Source organism: Schistocerca serialis, chromosome 8, assembly GCF_023864345.2.
Source record: "Schistocerca serialis cubense isolate TAMUIC-IGC-003099 chromosome 8, iqSchSeri2.2, whole genome shotgun sequence".
Lineage (NCBI taxonomy): Eukaryota > Metazoa > Arthropoda > Insecta > Orthoptera > Acrididae > Schistocerca > Schistocerca serialis.
This window is the reverse complement of record NC_064645.1, coordinates 471,780,083-471,807,248: the sequence shown is the minus strand read 5'-3', so window position 1 is coordinate 471,807,248 and position 27,166 is coordinate 471,780,083. Positions and strand designations below refer to the sequence as shown.

Genomic DNA, 27,166 nt, shown 5'->3' with positions numbered 1-27,166 from the left:
TTGTTGCACATGCCAGCAGAGTCTGCTGTTTTGGCTCTGTTGCCACTTGACCCAATCTCGTGCCTGACGATGGTGCAGGAGTGAGATCAGATATCCTCACGCAGAGTGTCAAGCCATCACTGCGTAGGTTCTCCTTCTGGCCATTTACCATTTACTCTCAAACTAAACCCAGTCTTGTTGTATCTGCACCTATAATGTGCTCATACCATCATAGATGGCTTTCTCTCATCGTGTCTACTATTGGTGCTTCTCCAAACTTCCTCACTTGTGATGTAATCATGCAGTGTTAATCTATGTCCATCTGAGCATCTGTGTTTCCATGAGAGCAAGTTGTTGTTCCACTACTTTTGTTGAAGCCCAGCATTCAGTACCATACAGTGCAAATGAATGGATTACAGATAAGTATACTTTCCACTTGAGCCTACATGGGATCGTCAGGTCACAGAGTACACCAGTCATGGAATGCCATTTTACCCAAGTGCCAATCAGGTGGTGAGAGATTTGTGCTCCGAGATTTCCATCACCAGCAAATGTCATGTCTAACTATTTAAAATTCCTTCTTTTGGGAGGTCAACACCATTGATTATGATGGAGTCAGTCATTTAGGTCTGTGGTGATGACACTGCAGCTTTTTTTAATTATTTTTTTATTTTATTTTATTTTTTTTTTTCCTTACAAGGTCAAGGAGAGCAAGATGCAGGTGCCTTGACTCCTCACTGTTTCTCAATAAGCAGGTGAGCAGTGTGGATAGCATCTATCATCTCTCAGCCCTTCAAGAATTCACATTGATTGTTGGTGAGACTGATAATTTGCCAGTTCCCTCAATTTATAATGTGTTCAAAGACCTTCATTGTGTGTGGTAAAAGGTGCATTGAGTGACAATTGCTACATTCAAATGGGCTGCTCTTCTGCTTCCAAAGTGGAACTGTTGTCATCTTCAGTAGTTTTGTTGGCCAGATCTGTCCCAACATTCAGTTGAATCCCAGTTCTTTGATTTCCACAGATCTGCAGGTAGGTTGTCCCATCCTATAGTCCATCCATTCTTCATTTTATACGGTGTTTAGGCAACCTCCTCCATATACATCCATGGTCCATGTACATGCGTTGAGACTGGAATTGGAAGATGTGGAAACTTGCTGCAATTTTTTTCAAAGTATTTCTGCCATTGCTCTGCTACTTTCTTCCTATTGATGCCCTCTTCATTATTGATTCCGGAGAAATTTTATATATCCGCTATTTGTCTATGACACTGCTTTGCAAGTTGGTAGATTTCTCACACTCTTGTTGGTGTTTAAAGTGTATCACCAACTTTGGTGAAGTAGATTGAATTTAATGCCGCAACTGTCTTCTTTGCTGCACTCATATAGTTGAGTCAGCATCAGTTGACACCTGATAGTTGCAGTGGATCAGGTGCGGCAGCTTTGTGAACCTACCTCAACCCATAGCGTAACAAGATTTCGTGAATGTATCTACTGCAACACCTCTGTGTTGTAACATCTCTGTATACCGATGCTGTTTTTAGCTGCAGCCATTAGTGCTTAGCAATTGAGCACTGGCACAGGGCTGCAAGCTGTCAGGGATCTTCTTATGCCGCCTCACCCATAGCCTCACGATAATCATAGCACCATTGACAAACTTGGAAAATGGATAGTGAAAGTAATAACACACAAACATCTGAAGGCATTGTAATAATGTATTGTAGAAGTGATGTCATGTTTAGTGCTTCACTGTGATTTTTCTGTGAACTAGTCTGTGGTTCTGCCAAAGGAAATACAGTAGCATCATTTGAATAATTTGTGGTGGCTTTTTTTTTTTTTTTTTTTTTTTTTTACACTGATGACTTAACACAGCCACAAACTCAAAGCTAGTGAACTATGCCGATCATACGTCATTTATTAGCTGACACTGACTGATCAGCTAGCATTTGAAATTGATAGGTAGAACTTTGAGCTACTCATAGAATATCTAATCGTGGATAAAATTGCATTGAAGAAGGACAAACCTGTTGCATTGAAGTTCTTGTTAATTTATAATCATAGTCAAATGGACATAAGATTCAATCACTATCTACAACTAAAACATCTGATAAAAATAAATTTGTAGGCATTGTAATTTATTAACATCTTACATGGGTAGAAAATATATTAGCTACACATTTAAAAAGAGCAGCAATATTGACTTGCCGAATCATTTCACAAATAAAGCATCTTCTTCTGTCCTTAAACTAATATAGCATGGACTAATCCACTCACATTTGCAATATGAGACTGAAATTTCGGGATTGGGTACCCACAGTCTACATGGACAGTATTTTCAGGCTTCACAAGAGAACAGTTAGATAAGCAAATACCTGTCCTGTAGAGACTATTTCGTAAAGTATAATTAACTGACTTAATTATGATGATCCCAGAAGATTGGAAGAAGGGAATAATTGTCCTGATCTTTAAGAAGGGAAATAGAAAAGAGTGCAACATTGATGATCATTGTGCAAAGATTTTTGAGAAAATTTTGGAAGCATGAATTCAGGCAAACTTGGGAGGAGGGATGAGAGAAGAGGAGCATGGCTTCAGAACAGGAAGGCCCACGGTGAATCTAATTTTTGCTGTAAGACAACTGCAGGAACAGCACTATTAATATGGAATAGTTCTACTAATGACCTTCCTGGGCATTGAAAAAGCATATGATAGTGTACGTAGAAGCAAAGTGCAGAATGCACTGGAGAACAGATGAGTAGCAAAACAGATTATTTGGAGGATAAGGAAAATGTACCATGGAAGTGTGAGCTGTGTGAAAGTGGGAGGAGAGAGATCAGCTTGGATTGAACAGAAGAATGGCTTGAGCTTGCGGCAGGGAAGTGCACTTTCACCATTACTCTTCATTGTAGTGATGGATGGTATAATGAGTACAGTAGCATAAGTAATTGGTGAAGGAAAGATGAAAGCTATGGTGTTTGCAGATGATCTGATGTAATGAGGAGGAGGAGGAAGAGGAGGAGGAAGTACAAGAGCAGTTGGTCGTATGGGAACGAATAGTACAAGAATATGGGATGAAATTTATTGTAAGTAAGAGTAAGATGATTATCACAACAAGAAAGGAGGAGAGAGTAACAACTGGAATAGCAATTGGTGGGGAACGATTGAGGAGAGTGGAGAGTTTCAAGTACCTAGGAAGCCTGATACAGGGAGGAAAAAAAAAAAAAAAAGAGAGAGAGATAGAGAAATAAAAGAGCAGGGGAGAAAAGCAGAAGCATTTTGGAAGAGTGACAGAAGTCTGATATGGAGCAAGGATGTATACCAAATCGGTAAAAAGGTTATATACCGTTCATACTATGTCCCGATCCTGACATATGCGTCCGAAACTTGGGTTATGAAAGGAAGAGAGAAAAGCAAAGTACACGCTAGTGAGGTGAAATTCTTGAGGAAGGCAAAGATAGGCAGGTTAAGAAATAAGAGGATCAGAGAGTTAATGAAGGTGGAACCATTACAGGAGGAGATAGAGAAATCAAGGCTGAGATAGTATGGACATGTTAAGAGAATGGAGGAGAAGGCGATTCCCAGGAAAATACATGAGATGAAACTGGAAGGAAAGAACCAAGAGAAGGACCGAGAGGCAGATGGCTGAAAGGAGTAGAGGAATGTGTCCAGAAGAAAGGAGAAGACTGAACCAAGGTGAAGACAGAGATGGTGGCAAGAGAGAAGACGATGGAGAGGCCTATGTTCCAAACAGACCCAGCCAGAGGCTGGAAACTGTCGATTATTATTATTATTATTATTATTAATAATAATAATAATAATAATAATAATAATAATAACTGAGTGTGTACTCATTGTGTGTCCTTAAAATAATCAAATTTGTAAGAGAGACTGATGAGGTAAGCATAATTAATAGGCACATTTATAATTACAATCTATGAATCAGACATGGTTATCATAATACACTGAGCAATAAATGAGCTACTTATCACTGTCCACTTGAAGCTGGAAGACATATTTATAAGAAGTTGCCAAATAGTACGATGGAACTCTGGTATGCCAACCCAGAGACTTTGAAAGCCTGTCAGAGAACATGGAACTGGACCTCAGATGCTAGGCAGAGCTGCTACATCTGTGAATCCTTGCATAGCCAACCGATGGTATCATAGATTAGTCTGCTGGCCAATCAAAACTTACGGCCACTCTGTAACTTCCGCCATGCAGTGACACTGTACTCAGTGGTGCATTCGGCTCACTATCATATTGCTTGTTGTAACTCACTGTTATTTCATGGTTTCCACTTCACTACTTCTTAGATGTTCTCAGTCCAGATTTCTTCTTGGACTTGTTTGTCTGTAGTGCTGTCTCCATTTGTCCGTTTCCTTGTTGTTTGGCTTCTGTCTGCAGTCACAATTCTGGTATTGACTGTCCTAGGCCACTCATCCAGCCATAGTGGGTTCCTTTTGAGTCATTCCTGACCTTGTGTTGAATCCTGGTCACAAATGATAATGTAAAAGGTTAAAAGAGTATCATGGATGTAAAATTTCTGAAAAGCTTGGAACATCAACAACAACAGTTGAAATTGTAGCAGCAATTGCAACAGCAGTTTCAACACCACCACCAGCAACAGCAGCAGCAAAATGAGTTGCTCCTTCAAGAAATTCAGCTTTTGATGGATCAACTGTAGACACCTTATACAGCTAGTAGTTACTTCCCAGGCGGCCACCCATCCGTGTTTCCATTTCCAGAGTTCACAATGTCAATTAGAAGCACATTCGATGAAAGCAGAGTGTGAAAACTTCAATTGAAGATTTCAGTACCCAGTGGCATATGATTTAAGATTCAGTGGATTATTTAGTGAATCAAACAATGGAAAATCCAGGATGGACTGTAACAACAGTTGGCTGAGACTGCAGTCGTGCGCATGCGCGTGTGTGTGTCTCGTCTATTTTTGACAAAGGCCTTAGGGGATGAAAGCTTTATTTGTGACAGTCTTTTTGTTGCGCCTATCTGCGACTCAGCATCTCCGCTATATGGATTATTTAGTGAATTGATTGATACAATGCCTAAACTCTTATAGCAGTGACTTCTTGATTTCTCGTGTTCCTGGGTTCATCTGATGGTGCTAAAAGTTTACAATGTCAGACCATTCCGGATAACATTTTAGTTTCTTGCTAAAAAAGTAAAAATTATGATATGTGATTTGAAAGAGAAAAAGCAAGTTGTTGATCAGCTGCTTTCACAAAGGCTGCAGAAATCACTAGGAAATTTACTAACAAAAGATGAAGTGAAATACAGCCAGATCTCTGAAGCAGAGATGCCTTTCATAATAAGTGTAATGGCATATTTTAACATTAGTGTTTACTACCACCATCAAAGTGCAGCCTTCATCAGACATCAAGCTGTCTAAGAATGGGTATAATGAGAAGAGGAGACTATTGTTTCGCCTGTTAAATCAGTTGTTCCTTCCGCATATTAAAGGAAGGTATTTCATTGCTCTCAGTCCTTATGATTACCAACAGCTTGTGCAGTAGCTTAAAAATAAGAGAGCAAAGTGAAATGTTCTTTACTGCTATATAGATTTTGGTGTTGATAACGTGTTTCTTTATGTGTTGCTACGTGTTGTGCAATAGTGTTACTTAGTTGTGAATTTGAACTGTGGAAAACTTTTATTAATGCATATTTTTAAAGTAGATGAGGATTAAGTGTTTTCAAAGGGTAATTGGAATACCATGTCATCATGAAAGTCTTGATTTTGGACAGTTTATAGTCATCACAAAATCATCGAAAGCTGGTGAGAGCTTAGGAGGAACCTGCTCTAGTCTCATCAACAGTTAATGAGTCATTGAATTCAAATGTGAGCATACTTTTCTAGAAGATGACCTGTATGAATGACATTCCAAAACTGCAACCATAAATGAAAACATTGAGAAAGTACACAATGCAGCAGTTCAGCAATTGATGATACAGATGTATGAAATAGGTGACAGCATAGGCATGAACTGGTGAGCATATAAAGAATAAAACATAACTTTTAGTTATTGTTTAAAAGTTTTTGATTAACTAGATGAAAAAATACGTCAGAAGAGACTTGTAGTTTCAATGAGGAAAGACAACTTTTGGCAGGACAATCTGCCAAGATGATTTGTCCATAGGAAAGCTAAGATGTGGAAAACTAATCAAAGAGTGGAAAATCCAGGATGGAATGTAACAACATTATGAAAAGGAAAGTTGCTACTCACCATGGTGCTGAGTCACAGATAGGCACAACAAAAAGACTGTAACAAATATAACTTTTGGTCACTAAGGCCTTCATCAACAATAGATCACACACACACACACACACACACACACACACACACACACACACACTATTTGTGGCAAGGCGACTCAACACCTCAGCTATATGGTGAGTAGCAACTTTACTTTTCATAATATGGAAAACTAAGATATTTGAAGCACTAATTTTTGGAACATCATTCATATGCATCAGATTAATTTCTTTGGCATGGCAAAGCTGGTGTAAAAGGAGGCCATGTCAAAAAATACATTATTTCACTGGCACTGAAGAACTTACCACACTGCATTTTGACATGCTGTTGTTATTGTTCTTGGTACCTGACAGCATGTGTTTTATGTACTACATATGTGATTGTCAGTCTTAACTTCAATGTTTGTTTACTGTCATTCGTAATTTAAATGTCAGACTATTTTGAGGGCTCCATCGCAAAGTTTCCCTGAGGCTGGCCACTGCTTTACTCACTAGTGTCAATGTTTTTATCACAGTAGACCCAAAAACCATTACTTTATTAAAATTTATAATGCCTTTTATTAACATTTGCAAACAGTAAAATTCATCCTTCTCTGAAATAATTTATGAACAAAATAATTTTGATCTAGCAGTCTTCCAATATTAGATTTTGATATTGTAGGGAAGCAGTAATCATTATTCAAAGAGGCGGGAAGATTTGTACTAACTTCAGACCAGGACACAAAAAGTATAGTGTCTTTCATAGTTTCTTTGTCACTTACTCTGTTAAAAGGCCAATCAGGCTGATCATAAACCACTGAGAATTTCCAGCATAAACCTAGAATTATGTTTGGAAAAGTTCATGAAATATCTAATGTACTATAGAATTTTCTTGAATTACAAACTATGTGGTCTTGTCAAAGAAATAACAGACAAAAACTGAGGAAAGTATAAGCAGAAAAAATGCAGGCAACTTTCCTTATTTTCTACATTACTTAAACTAAATTTTAAGAAAGCATTTCTAAAACTAATTTCTTGAGGAGAAAAATGAAATGGATGAAGCACAAATAGGCACAGTAGAAAAGATTGCTAAATGTTTAAGCTTTTGGACAGGAAAAGCCTTTCTTTCAAAATAGAAAACACACTTCCCCCCCAGGGGGCCCACCACTCTTTGGCGGGGTCATGCTTGGCTACCACGGGGCCCCAGCCTTTGCAGCATTTTTACCCTTCTGTACTGCATGTCTATCCTCTTGCTATTCTTTTTCCCCCTCCCTCAGGGAACATGTCTGGGGTATTATTGGAAATGTTCTGCATTCTGTCGCTGATGTATGAACAGTCTCACCTTTGTTCTTTGCTCCCTTTTCCTTTCTTTGTTTCCCTTCTCCTCTCGTTCCTCTGTTTCGGCGTTTGAGGATCCTCTTTTTTTTCTTCTTCCTCCCTGCGTGCTCCTGAAGGCCAGTCCACATGTCTGACGCATAACAGTTGACTGGATAACGCATAATTCCCAGCCTTGGGTCGACGAGTAAGGTTTGCACATAGCCCCAGTACAGGCCAGGCTCAGGGAGGGGTGATTGCCTGAGCTGTAACCTTCCCAAATTGCCTATTGGTCCCTCTGTCAGGTGTTTGGGAGGTGTGAACAATCATCTAAGGTGGGTGCGCCCTCTTGTGAAGAGGCCCCCAGTTGAAAGGAGCGAGCCATTGGAGATGCTGGCAATCACGGGGATTTCCTCATGGTCAGTCAATCGTCTTCACACTCAATGTCTACAAAATGTAAACGTAAGGAGGCTAATGATTCAAAGACCCTCCCTGTTGCACCATGGTTCCTCGTGGTCTCGTGAACTGAAGATGGTGAGTCCTTCACCACATTAAATCCGTTTAATATTCAGAAAGGTGCTGACGCAATTGCTGGCCCTGTGAAATCTTGCTCTTGTGTACGGAATGGCACTTTCCTTTTGGAGACCACTTCTGATGCTAAAGCACAACTGCTTGCTGCCTCGCTTCTCCACGGTTACCCTGCTTGTGTCAAGGCCCATAGCACTTTGAATTCTTCCCATGGTGTAATTTACACCAGGCTGCTCGACAGTCTAACAGAGGCCGAAACTATTATTACCTCTCTGATCAAGGTGTAATTGCCGTCAATTGTGTAAAGAAAAAAGATTGATCCTCTAGAGTGCCCACCCGCACTCTCTTTCTCACATTTGATAGAGTGGTGCTCCTGTCAAAGCTCATAGGTGGCTATGAAATTATCACAGTCCGGCCGTACATTCTGAAGCCGCTGCACTGCTACCAGTGTCATAGTTTCAACCACACTAGAACGTCTTGACGACACCCAGCCAGATGTGTCACCTGTGGTAGGGATGCGCATGAGGGTGATTGTCCACATCCTTCTCCCTGCTGTATCAACTGCAACGGCGGTGATGCCACCGCCTCTCGGGATTGTCCCACATGTCTTGATGAGCAGGCTGTTCAAGAGATCTGGGTAAAGGAAAAGGTGCCTTATCCAGTTGCTCGCAAGTTACTAGCTAGTCGCAAACCCTGCGTTCTCCCGTCAGGTACCTATAGTTCTTTTCTTATTACCCCCTCCCTCCATGAAGGACATGGCCATGCAGACATGCAACCTACAATTCAGATATGATATTGTGAAATTGCCTATTGTCAAGGTAGCATGGCCATCCTTCTGTCCAGCTGTGCAACAAGCCATCAAAATCTCACCTCTAGGGGTGAAGCCACCAGCTACACAACTGGTAATGGTGTTGGCACATGATACCTTAGCGCGACCAACCTCCGTGCCACTGGTGTGACCAACAACAGTTTTTCGGCGTTGGACTGCACAGACCGACCGCACAAGCACACCGATTCTTCTGTGTACCCCATGGAGCAGGAGCCTCCTGCCTCTGTGCCCTGTAGTAGCGCCTTTTCCCCAGCTGTCACTCGACAGCCGCCAAGGCGACACCCCCACATCTCTTCATCATGACTCTCCACCAATGGAACATTCATGGCCTTCGATCCCACAATGAGGATTTATGGCTGCTTTTAGTGTAGCATCGCCCCCTTGTACTTTCCCTTCAGGAAACAAAATTGCACCCTCACAACTGCTTTGAGCTTTAACATTTCTTACCGATTCGTTTTGACCTTCCTCTTGAGGTCTGCATTCCCTCTCATGGGGGCGTAATGCTGCTCATATGGGATGACATTTATAGTCAACCCATTTCGCTGACTACCAATCTTCAAGCTGTGGCAGTTCGCCTTTTCCTTCCCCACCTGACTTTTTCCCTCTGTACTATCTATGTCCCTCCATCATTTGCTGTCACCAGGGCAGACTTCCTTCAACTTATTGGGCAGCTATCTCCCCCATTTTTGCTACTCGGTGACTTTAATGCACATTGTTCCCTTTGAGGTTCTCCCAGAGCCTGTCAGAGAGGCGCCCTCTTGGCTGATCTTAACCAACTTAACCTCGTCTGCCTTAACACTGGAGCACCCACTTTCCTTTCCGACCCCTCGCACAAGTATTCCCATTTGGACCTATTCCTCTGCACCGCCCGGCTTGCCCATCACCTTGAGTAATCTGTTCTTTCTGACACCTACCCGAGCAACCATTTCCCGTGTGCTATCCGTTTGCTGATCCCTACCCTATCCGCGTCCACACCTAAATGGCAGCTTCGTAGGGCTGACTGGCAGCTTTACTCCTCCCTGGCGACCTTTGAAGAAAAAGATTTCCCCAGTTGTGATGACCAGGTTGAATGTCTCACCAATGTTATCCTTACTGTTGCAGAACATTCCATCACCCTCACTTCCTCCGTTGCAGAACATTCCATCACCCTCACTTCCTCCTGACCACATCGTGTCCCAGTCTCTTGGTGGACTGAGGCATGCCGTGATGCAATTTGTGCACATAGACATGCTCTCCACATTTTTAACTGCCACCCTACCCTGACAAACTGCATTCATTATAAACAGATGCGTGCAAAGTGTCATCACGTTCTTCGGGATAGCAAAAGGTCTAGCCGGATTTCATTCACTTATTCTTCTAACAGTTCCACACCTTCCTCTGTCCTGTGGGCCAACCTCCGATGGCTCTCTGGAACGAAGATCCATTCCCCTATTACGAGCCTGGCAATTGCTGATGATGTCATCGTGGACCCTATTGCTATCTCCAATACCTTGGGCAGCCATTTTACGGAAGTTTCAAGCTCATTTCGCTATCACCCTGACTTTCTCCACCGGAAAAAAGCGGAGGAAGCTTGGGCAATACCCTTCTCTTCTCCTAATCATGAGTGCTACAATGCCATCTTTAATATGAGGAAGCTAGATCATGCTCTCAGTTCATCCCAATCCTCTGCCCCAGGACCAGATGCCATCCACATTCAGATGTTGCAGCACCTTCCTCTAGCGGGCAAGCACTTTCTACTTAACACTTACAACCGCATCTGGGCGGAGGGCACATTTCCTGGATGCTACCTAAGCCAGGTAAGGACAAAAACCTTCCTTCTAGCTACCACCCCATCTGTTACGAGCTGCATTTGCAAGGTGATGGAACGTATGATTCATGCCCGGCTGGTGTGGTGGCTCAAGTCTCGACATTTACTAACGAATGCGCAGTGTGGATTTCAAGCACAGCGTTCTGGAGATGACCATCTTGTTACTTTGTCCACCCATGTCATGAATGTTTTTGTGTGGAAATCCAATAATGTGGTGGTGTTTTTCGATTTGGAGAAGGCCTGCACCTGCTGGAGAACTGATATCCTCCATACTCTTTACACATGCAGCTTCCTTGGGCGCCTGCCCTGTTTTCTTCGGGAATTTTTACAAGACCGAGATTTCAAGGTGCGTGTGGGTTATGCTTTGTCGGACACCTTTATGGTGTGCCTCACAGCTCCGTCCTCATTCTCTTTGCTATTTCCATTAACCCTATAAAGGCCTGTCTCCCACGAGACATCTCCGGCACTCTTTTTGTAGCTGATTCTGCCATCTATTGCAGTTTTCCATGGACCTGTGTTACTGAGCGTCGTCTTCCACACTGTCTTGATCGTCTTTACTCCTGGAGCATCGACAATGGCTTTCACTTTTCCCCTGACTAAACTGTCTCTCTGAATTTCTCGCAGCGCAAATGGTTTCTCCCACCATCTCTACGTCTTGGGCCTTTTGCCTTCCATTCATTGAAACTATGAAATTTCTGGGGTTAATGCTGGACAGGAAACTCCCTTGGTCCTGCCATGTGTCTTACCTGGCAGCCCGCTGTACACGGTCCCTCAATCTCCTATGTGTCCTCAATGGTACTTCCTGGGGTGCCAATTGAACCACCCTCCTACATTTGTACCAGACACTTGTCCATTCGAAACTCGACTATGGGTTCTTTGTTTATAAATCTGCACGCCCATCCCTCTTATGCCATCTCAACACTATCCACCATCATGGCATCTGTACGACCATGGGTGCCTTTTACACCAGCCCGGTTGAAAGTCTGTATCCTGAAGGTGCTGAACTACCACTGTCCTACCTCCATGACTTTCTCCTTGGCAGGTATGCATGCCGTTTGTCTGCCATGTGTGGCCACACCTACTATGCCTCCTTCTTTGATGATTCCTTTGATCTTCAGTATGAGGCTTGTTCCTCTTTTCTGTTACCTCCTGCAGTCTGCTTTCACCACTTGCTACGGCGGCTTAACTTCACACTACCTGTAACTTTCCCATTGGGTGTGAACCCTTCACCACCTTGGCTTTGTGAAGCAGCCCATGTTGATCTTGGCCTTCATTCATTTCCTAAGGACACTACTCGAGCCTCGGTCTATCGCCTTCAGTTTCATGACCTTTGCATTGAACTTTGCAATAGTACCTTTGTATACACTGATGGCTCTCGGACAGACGTGGGGTTGAGTGTGCCTTCGTCATTGGCACCAGTGTCTTTTGATATCGGCTTCTGGCACACTCCTCAGTATTTACAGCTGAGCTCTTTGCCTTGAATCAGGCCATGGAGTACATCCATCGACACAGCCTTTCCAATGTTTGTCCTCTGCTCAGACTCGCTCAGTGCCCTCCAAAGTATATGTACGCTGTACACTGCTCATCCCTTAGTGCATCGGGTCCAGGAAAAATGTCACTTGCTCACTCTTGGTGGAGCCAGTGTGATGTTTCTGTGGGTCCGCGGTTACATCGGTTCTGCCAAACGAGGCTGTTGCTGCTGATGTTGCTGCCAAGGCTGCAGTCCTCATACTTCGGCCCGCGAGTACCTATATTCTCTCTGATGATCTCTGTGTTGCCGCCTGTCAGGAGGTGGTGTCCCTCTGGCTTCGCCAATGGTCCTCCCTTCACAGGAACAAGCTTCAGCGTACTATGCCTCTCCCAGTGCCTTGGACGACCTCTTCTTGGCCCTCCCGTCGGGAGGAGATTATTTTAACTCAGCTGTGTATTGGGCACTGCCTTTTTAGCCATCGTCATTTGCTAAGTGGCACTTTTTTCGACAATTTACAATCCAGCTTGGATTTTCTGTCTGATTTATCGGCCGTTTTAGCGAATGACGCGCAAGCTGTCGACTGTATTTTACTTTTTATCTGCTGAAGCAATATGGCAAAGGCCATTTAATTTTTATTTTTGGGCCTCCATTTCTGTATGGTGTTTTTTTAGCCTGTTTTCCTCATGCCTGTTTTTAGCTGTCTCCTATTCTGTCCATTGGGACTGACGTATAGTCATTTAACTCCTCTCTATGTTCGTGTTGTATAGTTTTGACTTAGGTGCATATGACCCCAATTGTTTGCACCCTAAAGCAAAACAAAACAAACAAAGGCAAATGGTCTTCTCCTTTGCCAACTCAAAGGTCCTCTTTGATGGTGTCACCATGATGTACCCTAGCCCGGCCAGCCTCTCTATCGTTGGTGCGCACCACCAACCATTTTTCAGCATTGGACTCCACAGACTGACTGCACAAGCACAGCGATGCTTCTGTGGACCTCATGGAGCAGGATCCTCCTGTAGTAGCGATTCTATACCGGCTGTCACTTGTCGGCCACCAAGTTGTCACCGCCACATCTCTTCCCCCTCATGACTGTCCTCCAATGGAACGTTCACGGCATTTGGTCCCACAAAGAGGATTTATGGTTGCTTTTACTGTCACAGGATCCCCTTGTACTCCACCTCAGGAAACGAAATTGCACCCTCACAACTGCTTTGAGCTTTCACATTACTTACAGATTCGTTTTGACCTTCTCCCTGAGGTTGGCATTCCATCTCATGGGGGCGTCATGCTACTCATGTGGGATGACGTCCATGGTTAATCCGTCTCCATGACTACCCATCTTCAAACTGTTGCAGTTCGCCTTTTCCTTCTCTGCCTGACTTTTCCCCTTGTACCATTTATGTCCCTCTATCATTCAGTGTCACCTGGGCAGACTTACTTAAGCTTATTGGGCAGCTACCTCCCACATTTTTGCTACTTGGTGACTTTAATGGGCATCATCCCCTTCGGGGTTCTCCCAGGACTTATCAGAGAGGTGCCCTATTGGCTGATCTTCTTAACCAACTTGACCACTTCTTCCTCAACACTGGAGCACCCACTTTTCTTTCCGACTCGTCGCACACCTATTCACATTTGGACCTATCCTTTTGCACTGCCCAGTTTCCCCATTGTCTTGAGTGGTCTGTTCTTTCTGACACCTACTCAAGCGACCATTTCCCATGTGCTCTCCGTTTGCTGACTCCTACCTCATCCGAGTGCACACCCAAATGGCAGCTTCCTAAGGCTGACTGGCAGCTGCACTCCTTCCTGGCGACCTTCAGAGAACAAGATTTCCCCAGTTGTGATGACCAGGTGGACTATCTCTCCACCATTATCCTTACTGCTGCAGAACATTCCATTCCTCGCACTTCGTCTTTAGCACATCGTGTCCCCATCCCTTGGTGGTCTCAGGCATGCTGCAATGAAATTCATGCATGGAGATGTGCTCTCCGTATTTTTAACCATCATCGTATGGTGGCAAACTGAATTCATTTTAAACAGATGCATGCCAAGTGTCATTGCATTCTTCGGGATAGCAAACGAGCTAGCTCGATTTCATTCACTTGTTCTTTTAACGGTTCCACCCCTTGCTCTATCGTGTGGGCCAACCACAGGGCTCTCTGGGACCAAGATCCATCCCCCCATTTCCGGCCTCACCGTAGCTGCCGATGTTATCGTGGACCCTATTGCTATCTCCGACACCTTGGGCCGCCATTTTGCGGAAGTTTCGAGCTCATCCCACTATCACCCTGCCTTTCTCCATTGGAAATGAGGGGAGGAGGCTCGTGCGATACCCTTCTCTTCTCTAAATCGTGAGTGCTGCAATGCCGTCTTTACTACGAGGGAGCTAGATCGCACTGTCAGTTAATCTTGATCCTCCACCCCAGGGCCGAACGCCATTTCCCTTACGGGCAAGCTACAGAGGCCCAATAAATTTAGTATGCAATTTCTTGTAAAACAGTTGTTTCTTATTTATTTCCTGAACATCGTATTTCCTGGTGTAGCATGTCACCACGTCTTGGCAGCTAAGAGTAAGAGGTTGCCGATCTTGTAAGACACAGCTGGCACATCAAAACGCTTGCCTTGCCGCCTGCCTCAGCCAGCCATGCCACGTGCCGGCCCACTTGAATGGCCACAGCGAGCGACACGGCTCCCTGGAGCAGGGAGCGCTCCGCAGCTCACAACAGAGCCAATGAACTGGAACAGCCTGGTCTATGGGGACTGATGTATAGTCATTTAACTCCTCTCTGTGTTCATGTTCTATAGTGCTGACTTGGGTGCGTATGACTCCAGTTGTTTTTTGCACCCTAAAGCTAAAACAAACAAACAAAACAAGAAAACACACATTCACAACTCAAACACACATAGCCGATTGAAACTTTGTCTGAAGTAAGCAGAAGGTGGAGACAGGATGGGCTATTGGGTGCAGAACTGGTTGGCTGTACTGGTGGGAAGGGGGAGGAGGGGAGTGAGGAGAGAAGGGACAGAGGGAGGTGGAAAGGACTAGTAGGCACATTGGTGGTGTACAGTGTGTGTGTAATGCCAGGGAAGGAGACAGGTAGCTGGAGGACAGCAACTAGCAAAACTTGAGACCACGGGAGTTACAGAAATGGAGGATATGGTGTAGCAAGAGTGCCTTCCAACACAGTCCAGAAAAGCTGGTGTTAGTAGGAAGCAATAATTGAAGTCGAGCACATTGCACTGGGCAGCAAGTTCAGCAATTTGGTGGGTGGGTGGGTGGGTGGGGGGGGGGGGGGGGGGGGGGGGGTGACCAGCTGTTCTCTGCCCACAGTTTGGTGGTGGCCATACATGTGGACAGACAGCTTGTTAGTGGCCTCACCCACATAGAAAGAGGCACAGTGGTTGCAGCTTAGTTTGTAGATCACATGGCTGCAGTCACTGCCTTTGGTGGGGTAGGAGATAACCATGACAGAACTGGAGTATGTCATAGTGGGAGTGTGTGTGATGTATGGACAAGTCTTGCATCAAGGTCTATTTAAGAGGTAGGAGCCATGAGGCAGTGGGTTGGGAGCAGGGGTGGAGTAGTAATGAACAAGGATATTGCATAGGTTCCATGGGCTGTGGAATACCACTGTAAGAGAGGTGGGAGGATATTTCTCCTTTCAGGGCATAATGAGAGGAAGGTGAAACCCTGGTGGAGAGTATGATTCAGTTTCTGTGGTCCTGGGTGGTACTGAGTCATGAGAGGAGTGCTTTTTGAGGCCAGAAAGTGTGTATGTGGGAAGTGGTAGGTGACTAGAGAGGCAAGGCACAAGAGATATGTTTCTGGACAAGGTTGAGTGGGTTAATTTAGGTTTGTGAAGGCTACAGGAAGACCCTTGGCATATTTGGAGAGAGACTGCTTATCACTATGGATGTAATAACCTCAGTTGGTTCGGCTGCATGGAAGGGACTTCAGGGTATGGAATGGGTGCCAGATGCCAAAGTGGGCATGTTTGGTATGGACAGAGGTACTGATGCAGCCATCCTGGTGGTGGAGGTCAACATTGAGGAAGGTGGCTTGTTGGGTTGAGGTAGGACCAGGTAAAGCAAATAGGGAAAGCTCTTGATGTTCTGGAGTAATATGGATATGGTGTCCTCAACCTCAGCCCATATCTTGAAGATGTCATCAATGAATCCGAACCAGGTGATGGGTTTGGGATTCTAGGTGGCTAGGAAGGATTCCACTAGATAGCCCCTGAATCCCAAATCCATATGCAAGTTTTATAAAGAATATTGTCCATCCCTACTCCAGCCTGCACTGGTGTGTGTGTGTGTGTGTGTGTGTGTGTGTGTGTGTGTGTGTGTGTGTGTCCTTTTCTGAAGAAGGCTTTGTCGAAAAGCTAGATGTATAACAGACTTCTCGTTGTTCTTGTCTGAAACTCAACACTTTGTGATTACAGTGAGTAGTAGTTTGTCATTTTCCTGACATTATTGATATTCCAATCTGGAGTTTCTGTTGTTTTAAATAAATATTATAGAACTTATCATAAAAATGTCGGATGGATTTGCTAACTAGTTAGCTTCTAGAGATGATATATGTAGTACTACCTGTACCCACACATAAAAGTGAAAGTAGTTTCTAGATTTTGGACTTTATAGTTCCTTCTTCAGGAAGAGAGGGATAGGTTGGGGTAGGTTAAAATGAAGGGCAGGTCAGGCAGACTAAAAAATGGGATAGATGTTAGTGGGTTAGTGCATGAGACAGGTTTTACAGTGGGAATCGTTGCATCGATAGGAACCTTGAGCTAGGGGGTAATGATTTGGGAATGTTATAAGTTTTAACTAGGATGTGGAGAAAAGCCTTGAGGCATTCAAAGCCTAGTATTGTTTCTAAGTTTTTTGGAAATGGGACTGTGTCAGTCGGAGAGTGAGAGCAGGATACTGTCACGGGACTTGTCTGTAAATGAGGTCTGTGAAACAGTTGCAGGAGAGTAAAACTTCGAGGTGTCTGTTGGAGTAAGTATTAAGGGACTTGGTGGTTTAGTAGATTTGTTTGTGCGGATGCTTAGGCTGTAGGGAAGGGAGCACTTGATGGGAAAGGGGTGGCAGCTGTCAAAGTGTAGGTATTGTTGCTTGTTTGTTGATTTTATATGTACCAAGGTCCAGATGTAGGCTTCAGCGAGGTGGAGTTTCACATCAGAGGAAGTTACTTTGGATTTATAAAAAGACTCAGGTAAATTTGAGTTGGGAAAAGGAGATAAGTGGTCGAAGGAAATGGGGGAAATTGTTCTCCGTCATGTGTTCAGACAACAGAGATATTGTTCATAAACCTGTACCAAGCCTAGGGTCCAGCTTTGGGATGCAACAGAAACTGCTTGTACCATGCTTCTTTAAACTGAAGATGACAACTGGGTGCTCTAAACTGGTAATGGTACAGTAAAATGCTAAAATGATTGTGCTGAAAAAAACATAAAAAATAAAGATCTACATTATCCTATCAGAGGCAAAGCCACTCTTGTAAGCAGTTATATCGTATACTGCTTCTGCTGTAATTTCTGCACAGCACTTTATGTGGGCTGACCACCAACCAACTTTTTACTGGAATGAATCCACTGCCAAATGTTGCTCAAGAGCAGATTTGACCACACTGTGGGAGAACATGCACCTGAGCACAACATGCTCAAATTCAGTTGCTGCTTCACAACCCATTTCTATCTGGATCCTCCAGCTCCCATCCCCAGCACCAGAACTGCGTAGATGGGACTCGGGCATGCAACTCAGTCCTGTAATCGTCCTGAATTGAATGTGCTAGCCCTTGTCCCACACCCACCTCTACTTCTGACCCAAGACCCAAACCTCATTCATTCTGTACACCCTCTTCCTCATGGTCTTCCTCCTCTTGCATTCTGTCTTGCCCTTCCTATCTACTTCTTAATGATATTGTATGCCACAGACAACTCTGGGAAATTTATGTCTGCAGGACTAGTGGCAGCTTTGAGGTACTGAAACATTCAAATATTTTTCCTGGATGCAACAAGTGTATCCTGGAATTGGGAACTACATCTAAATGGGTAGTGCTATGAGCTTTGTATGTACCAATATGTTCTCTTGCACGCAATTGTTGTATTTTAGATAAAGGACATGAATATATAATGAATGTACAAAAATTATTCACCTGCTTTCCAATAATTATCCTAAGTTGTAAAATTATTTTTAGTAACAGATAATGGCTGGATTGAATGTTATCACAATGCCATGAATGAATGCCTTCTAAATAAAAACTGTGAATTTATTCTGCTGTGACTTATAACGGATGTTTGTACTCAACACAATTGTTATCTGTAAATTTATTGTTTCCTTACTGTAAAATATTTTTTGCAGGTAGTGTACCTTCCTTGGGTGCTGGCTTACTGTTTGGTGGAATACTAGGGTTTGGAGCATACCAGATTTCACAGGATCCCAATGATTACCACATTCTTCTGGGCACAAGTACTGCCCTTGGAGGATTAATGGGATACCGTTTCTACAACTCTGGGAAATTTATGCCTGCAGGACTAGTGGCAGCTTTGAGGTACTGAAACATTCAAATATTTTTCCTGGATGCAACAAGTGTATCCTGGAATTGGGAACTACATCTAAATGGGTAGTGCTATATCTTGCTGTTTTTGGGGAAAGAATATACAGGCTAATTACTTATTTGATCTCTCTACTTTTCATCTACCTCACAACATAGCGGAAACAGAGCGAGATGGTACAGCCTGTAAGCCAGTAGACTTGCATTCGGGAGGATGACAGTTCAGACACTGCCCTGCCATCCAGATTTAGATTTACCTTGAGGAAATTACTTAAGGCAAATGCTGTGGTGGTCCATTTGATAGGCCATGGAAGAATTCCTTTCTCAGTCCGAGCTTTTGCTTGCTCTTCATTGATCTTATTGTTGACAGTATATTAAACTGTAATCTACATATTTAGTGTAATGGAATGTAAGCAAAGTAATTATTTTTGTGATTATTGATTCAGGTCCAAAGGACATGGACCCATAGTATCTTACAAGGGAACCTCCCCATCGCACCCCCCCTCAGATTTAGTTATAAGTTGGCACAGTGGATAGGCCTTGAAAAACTGAAGACAGATCCATCGAGAAAACAGGAAGAAGTTGTGTGGAACTATGAAAAAATAAGCAAAATATACAAACTGAGTAGTCCCACCTAGTGAAAATTTTAATTTTTCAGTTTGTGTCAGACTCTTATGTTTTCATCACTTTTTTGGGAGTGATTATCACATCCACAAGAAAACCTAAATCGGGCAAGGTAGAAGAATCTTTTTACCCATTCGCCAAGTGTACAAGTTAGGTGGGTCGAAAACATATTCCTGTCATGTGACGCACATACCGTCACCAGTGTCGTATAGAATATATCAGACGTATTTTCCTGTGGAGGAATCGGTTGACCTATGACCTTGCGATCAAATGTTTTCGATTCCCATTGGAGAGGCTAGTCCTTTCGTCTACTAATCGCACGGTTTTGCGGTGCGGTCGCAAAACACAGACACTAAACTTATTACAGTGAACAGAGACGTCAATGAACGAACGGACAGATCATAACTTTGCGAAAATAAAGAAAGTAAAATTATCAGTCGACAGAAGACTTGAACCAAGGACCTCTCGGTCCGCAGCTACTCATGCTAACCACGGGACCACGGCGCTCCTTGACTCCCACTGTCCTTGATGTTGCCTATCTTAGCATGGACTACTCAGTTTGTATATTTTACTAATTTTTTTCATAGTTCCAAACAACTTCTTCCTGTTTTCTCAATCGATCTGTGTTCAGTTTTTCAAGGCCTATCCACTGTGCCAACTTATAACTAAATCTGAGGGGGGTGCGATTGGGAGGTTCCCTTGTTAGAGCAGAGGGAGAGGGTAGTTCTCCTGGAAGTGGAGACAGAACTTGCAGTGTGATGTTATTTGTTAGTATGAGAGAGGAAATAATTCGTGATTAAATTTTAATATAACATATTCGAGGAGGCTTACCCAAATCCCTAAGATACTTCAGAATTTCATTCTGTACATAGATTTGTTTATTTAATTTGGATCATTGGTATTTTGAATAGTTCTATGCATTTCACCACAAATAACTCACTAGTGCCAACCTCTTTATATCAAGAGTAGCGCTTGCACCTACACCCTCAATTATTTGACTTCCCTTGCAGATCTTGCCCTCTACAGCTCCCTCTAATACCATGGGAGTTATTTCTGTGTGTCTGTTCTGCCACTCCATCTCTATTTCCTTGTCATTGATTTTTATATGTTCATACGTTCCTTTCTTCGCTGATTCTGTGGAGAACCAACTGAGAGAAACTGAAAAGCTTGAAAACAAGTAAATCGGCACATCCCGCTGTAATTTCAAATAAGTTTTATAAAGAATATTGTATGGCATTGGCGCCTTTCTTACCTTGCAAGTACCGCAAATCTCTCACTCAACGCACAGTCTCAAGTGACTCCTGTGGATAAGAAGGGTAAAAGAACAGACCCGCAAAATTACAGACCAATATACCTAACATTGGTTTGTGGCCAAATCCTTTAACATATTCTCAGTTTGAATATAATATATTTTCTTGAGACTGAGAAGCTTATATCCACAAATCGGCACGATTTAAAAAATGAAACTCAGCTTGCTCTTTTTCCATGTGATATATTGTGAACCATGGATGAAGGAAAACGGGCTAGATTCCATATTTCTAGATTTCCGGAAAGCGTTTGACCCGGTGCCCCACTGCAGACTGTTAACAAAGGTATGTGCATATGCAATAGGTTCACAGATAAGCAAGTGGTTCGAAGACATCTTAAGTAACTGAACTCAGTATGTTGCCCTCGATGGCGAGTGTTAGACACAAAGGTATCGCAGGGAGTACCCAAGGGAAGTGTGACTGGACTGCTGTTGTTTTATACATACATAAATGATCTGGAGAACAGGATGGTCAGTAATGTGTTGTTGTTTGTTGATGATGCTGTAGCGTATAGTTATATGTGAAAGTTGTGAGTGACTGTAGGAGGATACAAGATGACTTAGACAAAATTCCTAGTTGGTGTGATGAATGGCAGGTGAAAATGGTAAGTTAATGTGGATGAGTAAGAAAAACAAACACATAATGTTCGGATATAGGATTAGTAGTGTCCTGCTTGACACAGTCATGTCCTGCAAAGCAATATGAAATGGAACAAGCGTGTTAGGGTTGTGGCAGGGACAGCGAATTGTCGACTTCAGTTTATTGAGAGAATTTTGGGGAAGTGTTGTTCATCTGTAAAGGAGACTGCATGTAGGATACTGGTGCGAACTGTTCTTTGAGATCTGTACCATGTCAGATTAAAGGAAGACATTGAAGAAATTTGAAGGCAGATTGCTAGAATTGTTAACAGTAGATTCAAACAACATGCAAGTGCTACAGAACACTTTGGGAACTGAAACGGGAATCGCTGAAGGGAAGGCAGCGTTCATTTTGAAGGATGCTATTAAGAAAATTTTAGAGAATTTCTAAATTGTCATCAAGATTTAGGTTTTCTGTTGTTGCTATAAATAGCTTGAGAAGGGCAGGGTTTTATCATTATCATCCTTGTTCAATCTGTGCTTGAGTTTTGTATTTCTGTTGACATGGCATTAAACTCAAGCATTTTTTTCCTTCTACATCTTTTTGTTCTCCTGCCTCAAGGATCTTCTGAATGACCTACATTTTACAGACATATTTGACATTTAAAAAAATCTGTGACATCAGTGTATCAGTCAATTCAAAATTAAGCTTTCAGTGACAGTTTCCAGCAGCCTTATAAACATGCCCAAAACACTGTTTATATCTTTCACCAAATTGTTTATACAGTTTGGTTGTTATCAAGAAGAGATATCTGAGCAGTGGTAGAGTAAATCTACTGGGCAGTCACCTCATCCCGCCACATACTATCATCACTCCTGCTTCCAAAAATGTCAAAAGTGCTCACCTCACTACCCAGCACAGTCAAACCCCTGGAATGCCTAAATAAAATACTCTGCCACGGCTATTTCTATCAAGTGGAGCCCTGAAATAATATCACCTTTTCATAAGCAGCTCCATACACCATCCAGTCAGCTTACATTTTCCTCTTAATCTTCACAACATCCTTGTCACATCTTATGACATTCTCATACCAATTGCCCTACCTCATTGCTCCGAACCCTGCAGTCATTCAGAATGTAGAAGTTGCTCTGTGCACTCAACATTATCACCTACTCTAGCCCCATCCGTAGCAAAGCTTACAATGTTAAACGCAGGGTCACGTGATCAACTTCTCCCATTACTGACAAGCTGACTGCTTTCACTGCTCAGCAAGCTACATAGGGAGGACTACCACCAGCCTAACAAAACACTGCACATGTCTGCACATAGGTGATCTCCAGAATGAATTTTCGTTCTGGAGCAGGGTATGTGCTGACATAAAACATCTTGGCAGTGCAACGCTGTGTGCCAAACTAGGGCTCAAACCCAGAACCTTTGTTTTTCATTGGGAAATGCTCTAGCAACTGAGATGTCCAGGCACAACTGTAATACACCCCCACAGCTTCAGTTCCACCAGTACCCCTCTCCTACCTTCCAAATTTCACAACAATGTAGGAAAAGATAGATTGCTACTGACTCTAAAGAAGATACGTCAAGTTGTAGACAGGCATTGAATAAAAGGTACTCACATGTAGCTTTCGGCCGCACACAGTGAGAGAGAGAGAGAGAGAGAGAGAGAGAGAGAGAGAGCACAATAATCTGCAGCAATCTGCCCTGTGTGTTTTTGAGTATCTTGATACAGGTATTGGCTTGCCATGAGCATTATCAAAGTAACTATTCTCCACCATCTTCATTCACAAAAAACATTCATAAGTCTTCCATTGTGTTCTGAAATATATGCATACTTTCTTTTATAGCTGTGGAAAATGTGTCCAAATCTGAATTCATGAATGTGATACTTTTCTCTTTCAGTGTTGCCATGGTCCTCAGAATAGGAGCACAGAGAGCTGGTCTCGTTGGAATAAAGAAGTAAACTATATCAGTGGCATTCCTTGTAGACTTTTTTTAAAATCTTTTTCTACAGAATCAGCTAATTTTTTGTTATTATCAAGAATGTTTATGTGAACTTCTGCAATAAAGTATCACAAGTATACTGTTTTTATTTGCTTGATGCTTTCTTTTTCCTTTGGATTATATTCTGTTTATATGTAGTTTGGATATGAAAAATGTACAGAAATTTCTAAACATGCTGCTACTCATTAATGATGATACCTGGTAAGTTTGGATTGGATGCCAGCTCTGTGGAGGGGAAGAGAGAGAGAGAGAGAGAGAGAGAGAGAGAGAGAGAGAGAGAGAGAGAGGGGGGGGGGGGAGGGGGGGGCAGACTTGATATTCCACACTTTTGTTTCTTGTTAAAAATATAATTTTTGTATTGTGTTACTGTATTGTGACCTTGTCAGTGTGGACTAAATTTAAATGATCTGAAATATTTCATCAGTTTTCTTTAGGTACATTCCACATAGACTCTCATGTAAAAACATGTATTTTTGTGAACATGAAGAAGGATTTGTCCAAAAGCTAGCAACATTTCGTCTTGTTTATGTGCCTATTGACCCCCAGTGCCTCACTTAATTATTTGTAATCCTCTGTTGTAGTTCCTTCCACCTTGTTACTCACACTAATCAGATTTTTGCCTTTTGTCAGTCCAGTTTGGAATTGTGATGGGCTTTTCTATGCAGAATGGAAAAAAATAGTTATTGAAGTCCTGCAAGTCCTACAGAATTCAAACTTCACAGTTATACAGGGCATAATTTTTGCCCCTCTCCCCACTGAATATAAGTGAATTTGTTCTATGACTGTGTTGTATACAGGTTGAATCCAAACTCCACTGACAAAGTTTTAGAGGATGTTCAGGGGTATTTTCTGAGGGTTTTGGTCTATCAGTTTCATCATAACTGGCAGCTCATTACAGAGTAACTGCATTTCATCTGATTTCTTACTCCTCCCTCCACCCCTCATTGTTTCTGTATCTGTATTGAATTGAAAATATTGCATAACACTGCAGATATTGACAGTATGTGCTGTGTGTCTTGTTTGGAAATGAACTTATATTCACAGTGCTTTCTATTGGAAACAGTGATGCTGACATTACTCTTTTCCCTTAAACTTACATTCTTAACTGCTCAGTTCTATTTTTGTGGCAGTGATAGCTGCACATCAACAATGAAGTCATATGGATAGATTTAATGATGAAGAGTTGGTCAATATGCATCTCTTGTATGGGTTTACAGCATGCAATGGAAAAGCAGCATCCCAACAACTCTATGCTGAGCTGTTCCCTGTTACAGCAACCACTGCACAGTACTTTTGCATATCTGAGGGTTGTTGTGTTACTCTGTATTTTGTGTTATATGTTTTGATGATTACGTATTACAAGCTTTTTCACTGTTTTTTGGATAATTTCACAGGAAGAAAGGTAATTGAGTTAACAAAATGAGTAAATCATAATTGCATTGTGACTCTGTAACAAGCCACCTGTGACATGAGGTCACACATAGCAAAATACTCAGAAATATAGCAGAGATGTTGAGTCACAGACAGGCACAGCAAAAAGACTACTAAGCACCTAGGCTTTCGGTCACAAGGTGTTCTTCTGAAATAGACAACACACACACACACACACACACACACACACACACACACATACACATACATGCAAATGCAGCTCACACACTTGTGACACTTGTGTCACAACCAGTGACAGTGGTCGTGTGTGTGTGTGTGTGTGTGTGTGTGTGTGTGTGTGTGTGTGTGTGTGTTTCTTTTGTCTATTTCAGAAGAAGGCCTTGGCTATATTTCTGAACAATCTCCAAAATTTTGTTGGTGGATTTTGGGCTTACCCTGTATATAGATGATGTTGAATTACATCATAGTTCCGATTCAAAATTGATTAAAGGTTTCCTTATAACTGGGTATATAATATAGGACTGTTGTTTTCAGACCAACCTTAAAATTGATGAACGGTTTACTTAAGTTCACCTACTGCTTTCTAATACTGACCTTGTGATGTTTCATGGGTCCCTAAATCACATTAATTCTCATACCATTGTGATTTAATTGGATAAGGGTTGAATTCATTCTATTGTTTACATTCCAGCTAGCATTTTCTATTGTCACATTCATTTTGCATTTCTATTTATCTATATTGTGGCTGTAGCATTATGGTTATGTACAAGTTTTTAATATGTCAGAGTGGCTGGTTCATGCTTTCATTGTCTACTGATCAGCCAGCCACATAATATTTGCTGCAGTAGCATAATCAGTTCTTTATTGAGGTTCTGACACAAGAACAAAAATGATTGACTATTTGTCCAATAACAAAAAATGCCTGACAGGCACCAAAATAAATATTAAATCTAATGCAAATTTAGTTCTTCTGGACAACCCCTTCTAATACATGGACAGATATATAAGCAAACACTGGTAGCATATGTGGTATAGGAGAAAAATACATTTACTTTGTTGTTATATCACTTGTTACACAGCTTTGATGAAACTATTACTTTCAGTTTTATTACATTCAAGTGACTGTGCTATCTGTAAATGGCCTGCATGTAGCCAACCACATAAATAAAGTGTGTGTACAAAAATTGTAAACAGACTTGTTTAACATCATTTTGACAGAAATCTTGCAAATGATCTATGGAACAAGGATCTAACTTTCAAATAACTTCCGGGAATTCAGCCAGGTAACACTTTCAGCGACCGCCGATATTTTGGCGGGAGAACACCCTGCCATTTTCAAGGCAAACTTCAACGGACAGGCGGCGTACATGCAAATTTAATACCTCGGTTCTCCGACAGAAGCAGGAAAGATAACACACACACACTGAACACTAGTGCCACCAAAGATGACCAAAGTCAGAGCTATCGATAGAGAGACTATGAATTCGCAGGTGAGGCAGCATTGACTCTGTTCCTCTGTTTTTGACAAGGGAGAGAGCCGGATTCCAAACAGAGTTTAAACAGAAACCTCCATCCCTGTTAACGAGGTTGCTCGCTAATTTAATCTCAACTGCCTCTCTAATGACACTGTCCCAATAGCTGGACGTGCACGCCAATATCTCGGTGTTATTATATAACATGGGGTGACCAGTATCCAAGCAATGTTCGGCAATAGCAGATCTATTTGGCTGCCGTAATCGTGTGTGCCGTTTATGCTCAGTACATCTGTCCTCTACGGTGCTGATAGTTTGACCAATATATGCCATGCCGCAGCTACAAGGAATACGATATACACCCGCCTTACTCAGTCCAAGATCATCCTTAACGGAACTCAAAAGTGCTCTAATTTTAGATGGAGGTCGGAAAACACATTTCACATCGTATTTCCGTAAAATACGACCAATCGTATTGGACGTGTTTCCTACGTAAGGCAAAAAGGCAGTAGACTTAGGTGTTGACTCAGAATTATCATCGATCACCCGATGTACAGTTGGTCGATAGCGCAACGCACGTTCAATCTGTCTATCACTATAACCATTTTGACGAAATGCAACTTCAAGGTGGGACAGCTCAGCTGGCAAAGTCTCAGCGTCAGAAACGACATGTGCCCTGTGTACCAAGGTACGAAGTACCCCTTCACGCTGAGCCGAATGGTGACAACTATTAGCTTGTAAGTACAAGTCGGTGTGAGTACGTTTCCTGTAGACTGCATGTCCCAATGATCCATCATCCTTCCTCCTAACCAACATGTCGAGAAAGGGAAGGCAACTATCCTCTTCCACCTCCATCGTAAAACTAATGTTTGGGTGGATCGAGTTCAGATGTTCTAGAAAGACATTCAAATTCTCCCTACCGTGAGGCCAAACAAAGAAGGTATTGTCAACGTATCTAAAGAAACAGGCGGGTTTTAAAGGCGCCGACTCCAATGCACGTTCCTTGAAGTCTTCCATAAATAAATTTTCGATTACAGGAGACAACGGACTAC

At 42.5% G+C, this 27,166-nt stretch overlaps 1 protein-coding gene across 1 annotated transcript in view; it reads left to right on the top strand.

Annotated features, from left to right (window-relative positions):
* LOC126416067 (transmembrane protein 14C) overlaps nucleotides 1-23,338 on the top strand; it is a 49,664-nt gene extending 26,326 nt beyond the window's left edge. The window contains exons 2-3 of the mRNA XM_050083545.1: nucleotides 18,535-18,724; nucleotides 23,149-23,338. Coding sequence (XP_049939502.1) covers nucleotides 18,535-18,724; nucleotides 23,149-23,209 — 251 coding nt within the window. The 3' untranslated portion in view covers nucleotides 23,210-23,338. The remainder of the gene's footprint in view (nucleotides 1-18,534; nucleotides 18,725-23,148) is intronic.
* Nucleotides 23,339-27,166: the final 3,828 nt, after the last annotated feature.